Source organism: Acinonyx jubatus, chromosome E2 (genome assembly GCF_027475565.1).
Source record: "Acinonyx jubatus isolate Ajub_Pintada_27869175 chromosome E2, VMU_Ajub_asm_v1.0, whole genome shotgun sequence".
In the NCBI taxonomy this organism is placed as follows: domain Eukaryota; kingdom Metazoa; phylum Chordata; class Mammalia; order Carnivora; family Felidae; genus Acinonyx; species Acinonyx jubatus.
The window spans coordinates 27,031,800-27,045,178 of NC_069396.1; the positions used below are offsets into that span (position 1 = coordinate 27,031,800).

Consider the following 13,379-nt stretch of genomic DNA (forward strand, 5'->3'; position numbering starts at 1 on the left):
TCCCTTGTCACCCACCACGTGCACAGCTGTGGGCTCACGTATGCACACGCATGCACACAGCTCACCCTCCCTTCCTCCCAGTCGAGAACACCCACAGGGTTTAGAGTGTCTGCCCTCTGCCCAAACGGGCCCAGGCCCTGACTGCAGGTGGACCTCAAATTAGGCCAAGCCTGGCACTGACGGTCCGGACCCGTCCACACAGCCGGTCTGAGGATGGGCGAAGGCACTCTCCACCAAACGCTTCCCATGGGGCACCTTCTACCTCAAGGCACCCAAGTGCCGGCCGGCCGTGGACTCACAGAAGCCTCCATCGGGGGATGGGAGAGGCTTTGTCAAACTTGAATGCCTGCAGGGGTTCTGCAGAATCAGATACCTGGACCCAGCCTGCCTGGGTTTAAGGCCGCCTCTGCCACTTCCTTGCTGTGTGACCGCAGGCAAGTCATCACTTACCCTCTCTGAGCTCTCTTTCATAAGGCCCTTGTGAGACTGAAGCGATTTTGTGCTCGTAAAGCACTCAGAACAGTGTGTAGCCCGTGGGAAGCTCACCATCATATTATCATGTGCCTCCAGCAGTGACACATCTGATTATTCAAAGGCAGAAATCGCGAGTTTTATGTCACCCCTCTCGATTTTCAATGCTGGCAGACAATGAAGATCATAAGTGCTAGGTCGTCCCAACACCACAGATCTGAGCAGGACGTACAGCCCCCGGGGCCAGCTGACCGCGCCTCCCAGGGCTCCTGCGACCGCAGGCACATTTTGCAGGGGGGTCAAGCCAGTCCCCAGGGTGGTCCTTGGGGGTGGTGGGGTCCCAGAATGAAGGTTCTCCTTCCCGCCCCTGCCAGGCCCTACCTGGAGCAGAGGTAGGCGGCGATGGTGAGGACACAGGCCAGAGCGGAGATGACACAGCCCACGTAGGAGAGGAGGGTCAGGTAGTGCTTGTGTATGGCATCTACCTCCACGGAGGCGACCTGGGTCCACGACACGGGCCAGAGCTGGCCTCAGCGTCCCCAGCTCGACACTGAGGGTTTGCCCCGGGGGGGAGGGGTGGGCCTCAGGCGTCTATGAACCACCGCCACCCCAACCTGAGCAGAGCGTGGCCCCGTGAGTGCGTTATTCGGACGGGGGGCGGGGGTGAGGGTGGCGGTAGGGGTCTGTACTTTTCATTCACCACGTCCTCACAACGGTCAAGAACCCTCCACTAGGGGATCCCTTCTCCGGCCCGGCACTCCTTGTTTTTCTACAACCTTCGTCACCGGAGTGAGCCTCCCATGAGAGACTGGGCACCCCACACCCGGGAGAGCTGGAAGCCCACTCCGATCCCACAGAAGCTGGGTCCCAAGATGCTGGGAGGGTGAACCTAGGACTCAAAGCTTCTGTGCCCTCGGGAACCCTGAAGTCCGCTGTGAGGGCCTCCACAATGGGCCTCAGTATCCCCTTGAGGGCTCACTGGAAATGTACTCATGGCCCTGCCCCAGCCTGTGGAATTAGGATTCTCAGTTAGGGCCAGGGCTCTGCATTTTTATCATGCACCAACATTTGGGAATAAAGAGCAGCTTTTTTACTAACTAGCTGTGTGACCTTGGGTGGATTGCTTAACCTCTCTGAACATAGGTTTCCTTATCTACATAATGGGACGGCAGCAGGAGGCACCTCGGGGGTTGGTGTGAGGCATGAACAACACGTATGTGCAAAGTGGCTGGCATCCAGCCCGTGATATGGCTGCGGGGCCGGAGCACTGCTCACCATCAGCACCGCAAAGTAGGTCAGGTGGTTGCAGAGGCAGGACGTCTGCGTCTCTCTCCTGATGGTCTCACACCCCGCATCACTCCAGCTCCCCGGGCTGCTCACTGAGGAGGGGTTCCGTGGGGCTCTCATCAAGCCCCGTCCTTTAGGACCCCACGGGATACCCCCGAAACGCACGATCCCATGACTGCTCCAAGCCTTTGCAAACATCCACTCGGCCGTCATTCCTTCTTCAAAGCTCACCTTTCTCCGGGAAGCCCTCCCTGATTAACCCCATCTTCCCCACCCTCCGAGACCCCCTTTCTCCTCCAGATGCCTGCCCAGTTCAGGGACCCCTCCACACTCACATGTCAGGTCTTCAACCCAGAACACACATTGGAGAGTCACGTTCTTCTGCCGGGACAAGAAAGGAAGAGTGGACCCCATCACAGTCTTCTCCTTTCTGGGCCAGGCTGAGGAAGTCAGCGTCAGGCCACCACCCCGTTTGCACCTGACTGTCTGGTGCCCTCAGCCAGCGGGTCATTTTGTTAAAGGTGAGTGATTCAGAAGGCAGGGCAGAAAAGGAAGGACCCTCGTGTCCTTGGTTGGTTTGCTCCCACTCACCGGCTGTGGCTGATGCTGGAAGGTGAGCGTCACAGGCTCCGAGAGGTTGGCTACTTTGGTGTTCTGCACAACGATACCCAAGACCTTCTCACCCAAGACTTGGCTAGAATTCTTGTCCTAGATATATGGGATGGGGGAAGAAAGTGGGGGGGTGGGGGGTGGTGGTGAGGCCTGAAGGCTGAGAAGAAAGGCCAAGGAATTTCCTGGTTTCTCTAGACTCCCACACGCTGCTCCGACATGCGGAGGCCCCCTCTGTAAACAATTCCTGCACATGTAGTCATTTACACTGTAGTGAAAACAACATAATTTAGCCTTCTCCGGGGGAGATTTGCACATCACGGTCCATTTTCTGACTTTACAAGGAAACGCTCTGACTTGCGGAGGACGGGGCCTGGCTCCACGCCTGCCTTCCACCTCCCCACCAGACAGAGACCGCTTTTCCCCAGGGGAGGGCGCGAGGATGTGGGCCCCGTACCTGGAACAGGGCTTGACTGCTGAAGTCCACCAGAAGCAGCCTCTTTTCAGCCTCCCCCCTCCGGCCTTTGGTCTTCTGGAAGAGCACGCGGGGCAGCAGCACCGAGTACTCCCGGATCTCGCTCTGTGCCTCCTGCGGACCAGAGTCCCTGTGGGGCTCAGCCAGCGGTGGGCTCCTAGGTCTCCTGGACACGCACCCCCAACACCTCCCTGGATGCTGCCACCTCCAAGCCCACCTCCTTCAGGAAGCCCTCCTGTCCTTGGCTCCAGCGCCAGCTGGGGAGCCTTGTGGTTAGAGCCCAGGGCTCCAGGGGGATTCACGCAGTGTCGTGCTGTCTGGGCCTCAGACGCCAGTGCTGCAGACGGCACCCCAGGTGGCAGGATGTGAGGACTCCCAGCTCCCAGCCCCTCAAGGGGCAGCCTTGAGACTGAGGCGCACCCACAGGCACGTTGGGATTGGTCTTCTGTTTACACGGGGGTGCCATAGGAGCCTCTGATGCCGGTCCCCCCCACCTCTGTCCCCATCCCTGGGGAGGGTCCTCTGCCATGGGGTAGCCACTAACAGGGTATTCCCTGGGCCGGAGATCTTCCTTGTCAGCACACATCTGGCTCCCAGAGTGCTCACGCCTCCACATCTGTTTCCTGCCCCGGCCAGCCTGGCCCCTGCCTCCTGACCTCAAGCCTGGAGTGGATGTGCAGGTCCTGGAGGCTGGCTGTGGGCTGGAGCTTCCACACCGTGGCGTTGACCAGGTCCTCCTCGAAGGACAGGGTGTCCCCCGTGAACTTCACAGAGGTCAGCTTCGACTCCAGGGTCTGCAGCTGCCTAGCAGGGGGAGAAGGGGTGGAGAGGTTGATCAAGGCGGGTAGGGAGACGGAGCAAGAAGGGGAGACGAGGCAGATACACCGGAAAGAGGCAGGCAGAGAGTGGGGGGTGGGAGGGAGAGAAAACAGCCCTCTGGTGCTGGCGCAGGAGAGAGTAACCTGCGGGAGGGGGGGTGGGGGGGCAGAGGAAGCTGGATCATCAGAGCAAACAGGAAAGGGGAGGCTATCCTGAGCACCAGGTTCCGGGCCCAGCTCTGCCTATACTGACCCCCTCTTGGCCATGGAGGAGCCCTGCCCATCTCTGGGCCTCAGTCTGCCAAGCTCTCAAACGGGCCCATCAGGTTTTCTTGGCGGGGAAGAGGGCTTGGGTGGCCGTCCTGGGATGACTCAGTGTGATAGTTTTGACAAAGGCTTGGCCTGAGGGCTGTATTTCCATTCCTCCAGGAGGAGGTGGAAAGATGAAGGGAATGTTCCAGCCCCAGGAGAGGCTTCCTCCATCCTGTCTCCTGCTCCAGGTCACCGTCTGCCCACCTCCGGGTCTGGGGGCCACGCTTACTGGCTGGCAGGGGTGGACGAGGGCCTCCTCGAGGTCTTTCCGGGGTGCTTCAGAAGCTGGCTGAGCAGCTCAAGGTCTCTTTTCAGCTCACATATGTCCACCGAGGCATTGTGGGAGGCCTTCTGGGGGGGATCTGGAGCAGAGGACAGACAGACAGGCCTGAGGCTAGTAAAGGAGGTGCCACACCGCCATACTCCCATTTAACCCTCACATGACTCTGAAGGCCTCCAACCCCAGTTCTACGGAGGATGAAACTGAGGCTCCAAGATGTGGGGTGGAGTCCCCCAAGGTCACCCAGAAGCCAGCCAGATGGGGGCTCTGCCACATGAAGCCTTCCCGCAACTCCAGCCCCAGCAGGGTAGGCTGGGACACAGCTACCCAGGTGTCCTTCTGCCTACACACCTGGGCCGAGAGGGCCCATCCCAGGAGGGTTCTTGGGGTGGGGGGAGGGGGCGGGGGGCTTGTGTGGCCTCTGGCTCCTGACACCTGGTCCTGTCTTTCCGTTCTCTCTGCTCCCACCCTGGTCAAGCCTCATCTTCCTTCGCCTGGACCTTCCCTGCAGCCTCTGGATGGGACTTTGCTCCTCTACCTTCACCCCCTACCTTCCCACAAACCTCCTGAAGCACATCTTGGATCACACCCCTCCCCTCCTCAGACACCTTCAATGGCTCCCCAGTGCCCAGGAACAAAGCTAAGCTCTGCGGCCCAGGCCACTGCCCAGACTCCAGGCCTTTGCGCAATTCCTTCTGCCTGGAGGTCGCCTTACCGTGGAAGGAGAAGGTGAAGCCAGCAGCACTGGGCAGACTGGTATTCTGGGGGCTCCACCAGGAGCTGACAGAGGTGGCGAGCAGTGGGGGACCCTGGGCCAGGCTCTCCTTCTGGTGCCGGAAGCACAGGAGTCTAGAGGCTTGGTCACTCAGCAAGAAGTCGTTCTTGCCATAGCGAAGATGAAATTTCCCAGCATGGCGGTTCCAGTAGAGGCAGAAGTGGTAGAGGCCCCTGGGGTCGGGGAAGAATCGGGAGGTCGGGAGGGCTCCCGCGAAGGGGGCGTAGATTGTGAGGGCTTCCTCGGAGTTCTTGATGGAGATGTGCAGGTCTGATGTCTGCCTGTAATGGAGGCTGCTCTTCTCTGTCTGATTCCTCTGGCCACAGAAACGGAAGTCTTCACGGGGGCTCCTGCCACGGGCACCTGAGGAGGGAAAGACTATAGACGGGACTCTCCGGCAGGGAGCAGCCAGGGGCAGAAGAGGGGGGCAGGCCTTGGGCCCAGAATACAGGATCCCGGTGCCTGGGACTCACACATGTTCCACGGGCCTATACCTCCAAGGTCTACAAAAATGTGAATGTGCCCTGCTCACAAATGATGAAAAGAACTAAAAAGTAATGATAATTTCAAAGGCGAAAACAATTTTTTAATGTTTATTTATTTATTTTGTGACAGAGCACAAGCAGGAGGAGGGGCAGAGAGAGATGGAGAGGGAGAAGATCCCATGAGGGTTCTGAGCTGTCAGCACAGAGCCTGACATGAGGCTCAAACTCACAAACTGTGAGATCATGACCTGAGCTGAAGTCAAGAGTCAGACCTTAACCAACTGAGCCACCCGGGCGTCCCAAAGGCAAAAAAAAAAAAAAAAAAAAAGGCAATAAAATACTTCCTGAGGCCATGCCTACCATAGACAGTTGTGCAGGCTGTGCACTGCACAAGGATGTTCTGGCTGCAGAAGTGAGTGGGGCCAAAACCCAATCCATGTTCCCCATCCCAAACTGTGCACTGTGGGGCTGCATCTGCCAGAAAGAAGGGGTCCCTTTTTCTGCAAGATACCGTCCACTTGCTAAACTGTGTCTAAAGTCCCGTGCCTGCCCAAACGGGTTCGTGGATATGCTGGCAGCTGTCCCAGACATGGGGGCATTTTAATGTAAATCACAACGGTCCCACAGCGTCTCCAAGATAGCCTACCTTGAACCAGGAAGAGCAGACCCAGCAGGAGCAGTGCCGTCTGCAGTAGCGCTTGGGTGGCCATCTTCCTCCCCAAAGTCACCCTGAGAAGTCACCGCCTGAAAGAGGCCAGGAGTGTTAGCTGGGGCCAGCCCCACAAGGTGGTTGGGCCGGCCCTGCAGAGGGGGAAGCCAGTGTAGCTTGGGTGGGTGTGGGATGTGAGGTGGGGAAGCAAGTGTGGATACAGCCCATGGACCTCGCCAGAGCTGCCAGAAGCTGAGCTTCAAGGGGCGGCGCCCGGCTGAGTTCAAGTCCTGGCTCCTCCCCTCACTTGCTGCGCGACCCTGTGTAAGTCACAGAAAATGGGGCCAATAGGACTTCCCTGCAGACCCAGCAGCGATGGGTAATCTTGGCCAGAATCTGGTGGGAAAGGCTTCCCAGGACCACCTGGAACCACCCCCACCACCCTGCCCCTCCAGGCCTGGGGGAGATGCAGGAGAAAGGGGGCCCTCCGGCTTCTCCTCCAGGAACCTCACCATCATCATCCCCAAGACCCAGTTCAGAGGACACCTCCTTCAGGAAGCCTTCTTCACCTCCCTCTACAGTCAGTCCTGGCCTCCTTTGCTTCCCACTACTGGCCAGGGCCTCCTCTGCCTCCAGGCAGTGCCGGATGGTGTACCCCCTCCTCCGCTAGAGAGGGAGCCCCTGGTCCATCTCTACCGACAGGGCCCAGTGCGCTGAGCTTGTGGGACAAAGGCCGGGCGGTTGGAGGGGTGAGGGAAATGGAGTGAAGCATCAGTGCACCCACAGCGCCCTCTGCAGGGAACAGAGGAAAAGGGTGCTTCCTGTCATGACCACCGGGGGGAGCCAGGTCCCAGCCCTCCCCCGCACCCCACCTCCCCCACAGCTGGAAACGCCAAGTGTGTTCAGTCTGACAAGGACACGCTGACAGTACGGCCCAGCTCCCCCCCCAGCTCCACCCCAGCGTGGAGTGGGCCCTCGGAATCCCCAGGATCTCTGTTGGCCGAGAGCCAGTCTGCCAGCCTGTGCTCTCCCGCCGCACCTCTGTGCCTGTATTAATCCTCGCTTCAACCCCGTGGAGTGGGCGCCGTTCTTGGCCCATTTCACAGACAGGGAATCTGAAGCCCAAGGGGTTAAACGACCTGGCCAAGATTACCCAGAGGCCAGGGCTTTCCTCACCCGGTCGGGACTGTGGGGCCTAGCAGGGAACCTGCACGCCTGGCACTCAGAGAGAGATGCCAGGCGGCTTGGTGCTCACCACTGCCAGCCGGCCCTGTGACTGAGCTGGGAGCTGACAGGCACAGACAGGCATCTTCATTGCATGGGTACCTGCATATGGCTGCGGCTGCAGATACAATCATCCGTCACAAGCCAGACAAAGGGAAGCCTAGAAAACTGGGTGCACCCAAGGAGTCTAAGTTCAGGAGAAGCCAAGGGGGGCTTCCAGGATGAGGTGGCTTTCAGACAGAATATTTGAGGGTAACATTCGAGGGACAGGTGGCCCCGGCAGGAGCTCATTGTCTCCTTCCTTGAACCCCTGGCCCCCTAAAACTAGAGCCAGGCTCCTATGTCCCACCATGCATAAGGGAACCCCAATTTTTTAGACCTTGTCAGTTCAGACCGTGTCATCATCTTGCCTCAGTGGCATCACAGGACCCCTCAGAAGAAGCATATGAGGGGCTCCTGGGTGGCTCAGTTGGTTCAGCGTCTGACTCTTGACTTGGCTCAGGTCAAGATCTCATAGTTCGAGCCCCGCGTAGGGCTCTGTGCTGACAGCGCGGAGCCTGCTTGGGATTCTCTCTCCCTCTCTCTGCCCTTTCCTGGCTTGTGGCAGGCATGCGCCCTCTCTCAAAATAAATAAACTTTTTAAAAACAATGTTCTTTTTAACACATATGAAAGTGTTTTAGGGAAAGGCCACTGCTACCCACGTTGTGATTTTTTAGATTTCACCTTGTGTTCTCTCTGAGCATTTTGCCTCCTTTTGAAACTGCCTCCTGTCACCTCAGGCCCGCAGGAGGAAACCCAGCATCCGGAGACAGCAGCATGTCCGGACCCCTTTCTTTTCTGCCAGTCCCTGTTGCTGTCTACCTCTGATCCCTGATCCAAACGTCACCTCCTCCAGGCAGCCCCCCTCACAGTGGCCACGGCTCTATACTTGTGAACTCGTAGCTGACGGATCACTTGCGAATTTGGTCCAAATCTCCATGTTATGGTATTCGGATTCAAGGCCCAGAGAGGGCTAATGGCTTCCTGACATGACCCAGCAAGCAAGGATGGGGCTCGCCAAAATCCAGGTCTCTCTTTGGCCGGCTGACGTTCAGAGTGAGCTCCCATTACTGGTAGACGAGGGCCCAGGACAGCGCAGAATCATCCACATTGCATCGACCCTCCCAGATTGAGCTTCAAGAGCAAAAAGGCCAAGACGAAGAAGAGAACTTCTAGTCACTGGAGGGGCATGAGCGAGGCCGCACCCCCACGAGTACCATGGAAGGGACTCACTCACAGATACAGGCCCAGCTGCACGACCCTGACACTTCCAGGCTCGTGTCCACTCCATCTTAGCTGTTTCAACAGCCACTCCAAAATGGACAACGTTGTCCCCGCGGACATTTTGGGGATCTGAGTGGGAGGGTCTGCCTGGTTTCCTTTAACCCACTCTCAGGCAGTGGAGAGGACTCTGGAGCCAGACTGTCTGCGTACGACTTCCAGTTTTCCTGCTCACTTGCTGTGTGTCCTTGGGCTACTTACTCTCCCTCTCTGGGCCTCCTGCAAATGAACTGATGCTTGTAAAGGACTTAGAACAGGACCCTGCATGTGGTAGGCGCCATGGGTGTCAGATAAATAACTGTGTGCTTTCTGACCAGCTAACGCCTGACCCTAAGTCAACCCCCGGCCTTCCTTCCACCCCTCCCTCCCTCCATGCCCCCTGCCTTGTGGCCCTGGCCAGCTCAGCCTCCAGAGCACCTTGACAGGAAATTCTTAGAGCATGAAACTTCCCATCCGGGAGTGCAATGGGGAGACTGAAACCCCACCCTTGTAGCCTGGACCCGAGGCTGTTCACAGAACAGAAGATAGGAGATAGGAGAGTGGGACTGGGGACAATGAGAAGATTCCAGGCCCTACCTGGAAGGGGGAGGGCACTGCCCAGCTTGTTCACTTAGCACCTTCCCATCCCCACTTCACGCAACAGAGAACTCCGCCCGCTGCCCATCTCATCACACCCTCCTCCCTCGCTCCCCCCACTGCCCATGGGCAGGGGGGCTCCCCACCGTCTGCCCCCTGTACACACACCCGCCACCCCACGCAGCCCACATCAGCATCCTCGATGGGGGCCACACTCTCCCAGCACCTCCCGTGGGGCTGCAGAATGCCCTCGTCACCACCCTGGGTGCCCCCCACTTGGCTCAGCCCGGAGGGAGGGATCCTGTGCTTTGGAGGCTGAACCCCAGACTCAGCAACCATCGGCCCCTACGTGGACCTCTACACAGACCATGTGGACAGAACCTCGTCCCTGGCCTTGGGACCTGTGGACCGGCAGAGCGGGACCGAGTTTGGCCACCAAGTACTCCTCAAACCAACCATTGGCCCGCAGGCAAGACCCTCGTGAAACCTCACGCAGCACTGGGCCAGGACTGGGGAGCCGAGGGGGGCTATCCCAGCAGCAGCACCACGCCGATCTCTGCGGTGGGGTCACCTGCGCTGTCACGTGAAATCCCCAGAGCCGCTGTGTCAGATTGGTCCTACCGTTTGGCCATTCTACAGACCAGGAAACTGAGGCTAGGGAAGGGCCGTCCGATCCAAGGTCACTCCAGGTGGAGCCAAGATACAGGCCTGGGTCTCGCTCTGGAGGGCTCCTCGCAGAAGTGGTACGGGCAGAGGTCCTAGAGATATGTGCTCCCCTGGCTTTGGGAGATCCCCCCCCCACTTCAAAAAATGAGGGGGGTGGCCAAGACCACCGGCAGTGCAGACAATTCCAGCCTGGGAGAGGGGGTTTGGGGGCCAAACCTCAGGAGAGACCTCCCCCGCCTCTGGAGCAGCTGCCCTTGACTTCAGGCCTTCCGTAAACACACGCAGAGAACAGAACGGTCCAGCCCAGCTTAACACAATGGGTTAGCATCACAGGGTCCCCAAGGTCCCCAAGGACACTAGTGGAGGGTGGCCACGGCTCGTCTAAGTTGACACTTTCCCCACCCCCACCCCCACCCCCGGGCCCTGCTGGCCCCAAGAGGCCTGGCTCCAGCTCAGGCCCAGCCCTGCCCATCCTCACGATTCGGGAGGGGGCAGTGGGCAGGGGACCCGTGGCTCACTTTCTCCCCCCCGGGGCCTGAGTCACTTCCTCTGCCATCCGTGTAGAACCACGAGTCACCGCTGGCCCAGTCCAGGCTCCTGGAAAACCCATTTCCTCGGAGGATGGAGATGGAAGCTGAGTGGACAGGACCTGATCGGGCTTGGGGTTAACCCTTCCTGGGCAGGCACCTCTCCAACATATCCGGCTGGGCTGATGCCCAGACCTGCTCCCCCACTGCTTTCCTCCTTCCCGTCACACACCCTGATGACCGCAAACACCTCGGTGCCACCTCCAGACTGACCCTTTACCAGGAATGCCTGCCCCATCCCTAGGATGACCCAACCCACCTACTGGGACTTAGTTAAGACACACCCTCCCCATGAAGAGTTCCCCAACCGCCCAGTCCCTATCAGAATTAACTATGGGTTCCTGGGGGGAGGGGGAGCCCTCCATTCTATATGGTCCCCACTGCCACAAGACTTCATTCCAGAGGTGCCCAGACTCGCCCGAGGGCCAGAATCATGCCAGGGAGTTCACTAAAATGCATTTCACACGCCCCGCACTCTGAGGATCAGAGGCAGCAGGTCCGGGGTGGGAGTGGGGAGTCTGGCTTTAACAGGCATCCCATGGATTGAGACTCCGAGGGCTTGGAATCATGGGTGACAAGCCTGGGCTAACGGTAACCGTGTTTTACAGAGAAAGTCAGAGACAACAGGGGCCCAGCCCCAGATCACTCAGCCGCTGAATGGCAATGGCTGGGCTGGGGGCAAGGACATGTCGTGTTCCTCTGCGGTTCACCTGGCGTTTAGCAGGGTGCCAGGAACCTGGAAGGGGCCTCCCAAAGGACAGAAGGGAGCAGGAGGGCATGGGTGGAAGGGGAGCGCTGGCGTGGGTTTTCGGGCGTGAGCCCCATCTGGCCCTCCTTGGGGGTGGGACAGAAGGGAGAGGACCCAGCTCGGCTTTCCAGCTCCAGCCTGGATCCTTAGATGCTCTCCAGTAGGTGGGGGGCAGCATGGTGCTTCGGGCTACCCCCCTGAGCCCCGTGCAGGGGGCTTAGGAAAGAAGGATTTGACCCAGGACAGGGAAAAGGAGAGGGTGGGTGAGCATGAAACCTTGCGAGTGTAAGCATGCATGCGAATGCGAATGCGTGTGCACACACGCGAGTGCAAGTATGCAGAGCAGCAAGGAGAAAGCCGAAGACGGCTGGGAGTGGGGGCGGCTGGGAGTGGGGGCAGGTCAGCTCTGTGGGGGAGGAACAGAGGGCTGCTCAGACCTCAAAGGGCAGCCGGGAAGGCAGTTAGAACAGAACAGAGAGCAGACGCCTGCAGGTGTTTCCTCTGTGAGGGGTGGGCTGGGGGGGCTGAAGACCCTCCACTGGTGCTTTCCAAATTACTTGATTAAAGTAAATCTTACTGGGGCACCAGGGTGGCTCAGTTAAGCATCCAACTTCGGCTCGGGCCATCATGACCTCGTGGTTCGAGGGTTCGAGCCCCATGCTGGGCTCTGTGCTGACAGCTCGGAGCCTGGAGCCCGCTTCGGATTCTGTGTCTCCCTGTCTCTCTGCCGCTCCCCCCACCTCTCATAAATAAACATTTAAAAAAAATCATTAAAAAGTAAATCTCACTTAGAAACACCATGTATCCAACAAATCAAAGAGCGAGTCCCCGGAGTCCTGAGTGGGACCCAGGGCCACAGCCCCCTCCTCGTCCAGCCCTCCACACTCTGCCGGGGCTCACTGTCTCCTCCCTCTGCTCCCGTTCCCCAACTGGGAACTGGGAACAGGCAGCTGTGCTCAAGTTAGGGGACCACCTAGGCCGGAGGATTACCCTGGAAGGGTGTTCTGGGATGGCTGGGGGAAACAGTGACTTCAGGTGTCAGGAATTCTTCTACAATAAAAGAGAGTAAAAATGAAGCTAGCTGCTGGCTGCCAGAGGCTGGCGGATGCCAAGGCTGTGCCCACTCACTGCCCCACTCACCGCCTGGGGTGAATCTGGCTTTCTTGCACCAGACCTGCCGGAGGGCCGACCCTGCCCGCACAGCCCCACAGCCCCACCTCCCCGCGGCTTCTGGTCCAGCCAAGCCCTTAGGCAACGACTCCCTCCGCGTGCCCAGATGGGCCCTGGCCCTGTGGGGAGACCGAGGAAGGGGAGAAGCAGAGAGTTCCCTGCAAGGGGGGAAGGAAAGGGTCTGTCCACGTAGAAGGACACTGAGTCCTCCCCAAGAGCCAGTTACCAAAGCCACACACCCTGCAGCCTGTCAGCAGAACACTCACTTAAGAGGCCTCAGGGGGTCCAACAGAGAGTTGCCACTCGACCAGAGGCGAGCCCAGGCTTGGGGGTTCCCTCCTCCGAGCCTTTCCACACACCAGTCCTCCTCCCTGATGGCAGCCTTGAGATGTATCTCATGCCCTGGGCCTCGGGCCTCTACTCCCTTTCCCCACTGCCCCCGCACTCTGGCCCCACGCCACATGGCGGGTGGGGTTGAACAGGGTCTGTCTGGCACAGGGGGAGGAACCCCGGAATCCAAGGACAGGGAGGACGGCAGCTCCATTTGGCAAGTGCTCAATTTGTGCTGGCATCATGCAAAGCATTGCGCAAATTATCACTCAGCCCCCAACATAAGTCTGTGAGGCAAGTGCTATCATTACCCCCACTTTTTTAATGTTTCTTTAATTTTGAGAGAGAGAGAGAGCACACGAGAGTGGGGAGGGGCAGAGAGTGGGGGACAGAGGATGCCAAGCAGACCCTGTACTGACAACAGTGAGCCCGTTGTGGGGCTCAGACCCACAAACCGCAAGATCATGACCTGAGCCAAAGTCAGATGCTTAACCGACTGAGCCCCCCAGTCTCCCCATTACCCCCACTTTAAAGATAATGAAAGTGACGTTCAAAGAGGTTAGGTGATGCCTAAGATCACGTAGCAAGTAAGCAGC

General features: G+C 58.7%; 1 protein-coding gene across 12 annotated transcripts in view; it reads right to left on the reverse strand.

The window, feature by feature from the left end:
* The window catches only part of ADGRG1 (adhesion G protein-coupled receptor G1), a 56,075-nt gene that overhangs the window by 5,403 nt on the left and 37,293 nt on the right, over nt 1-13,379 (reverse strand). For 6 of the 12 annotated variants that reach the window (XM_053211402.1, XM_027075847.2, XM_027075846.2 and 3 more), the window contains exons 2-10: nt 6,159-6,256; nt 4,968-5,405; nt 4,202-4,334; nt 3,499-3,646; nt 2,825-2,956; nt 2,350-2,466; nt 2,094-2,139; nt 1,747-1,850; nt 853-971 (exon numbers count right to left, since the gene is read on the reverse strand). In XM_053211402.1, the coding sequence (XP_053067377.1) occupies nt 853-971; nt 1,747-1,850; nt 2,094-2,139; nt 2,350-2,466; nt 2,825-2,956; nt 3,499-3,646; nt 4,202-4,334; nt 4,968-5,405; nt 6,159-6,222 (1,301 nt within the window). In that variant the 5' untranslated portion in view covers nt 6,223-6,256. The remainder of the gene's footprint in view (nt 1-852; nt 972-1,746; nt 1,851-2,093; nt 2,140-2,349; nt 2,467-2,824; nt 2,957-3,498; nt 3,647-4,201; nt 4,335-4,967; nt 5,406-6,158; nt 6,257-13,379) is intronic. The other 6 variants (XM_053211405.1, XM_053211403.1, XM_027075853.2 and 3 more) reach the window with 1 other exon arrangement.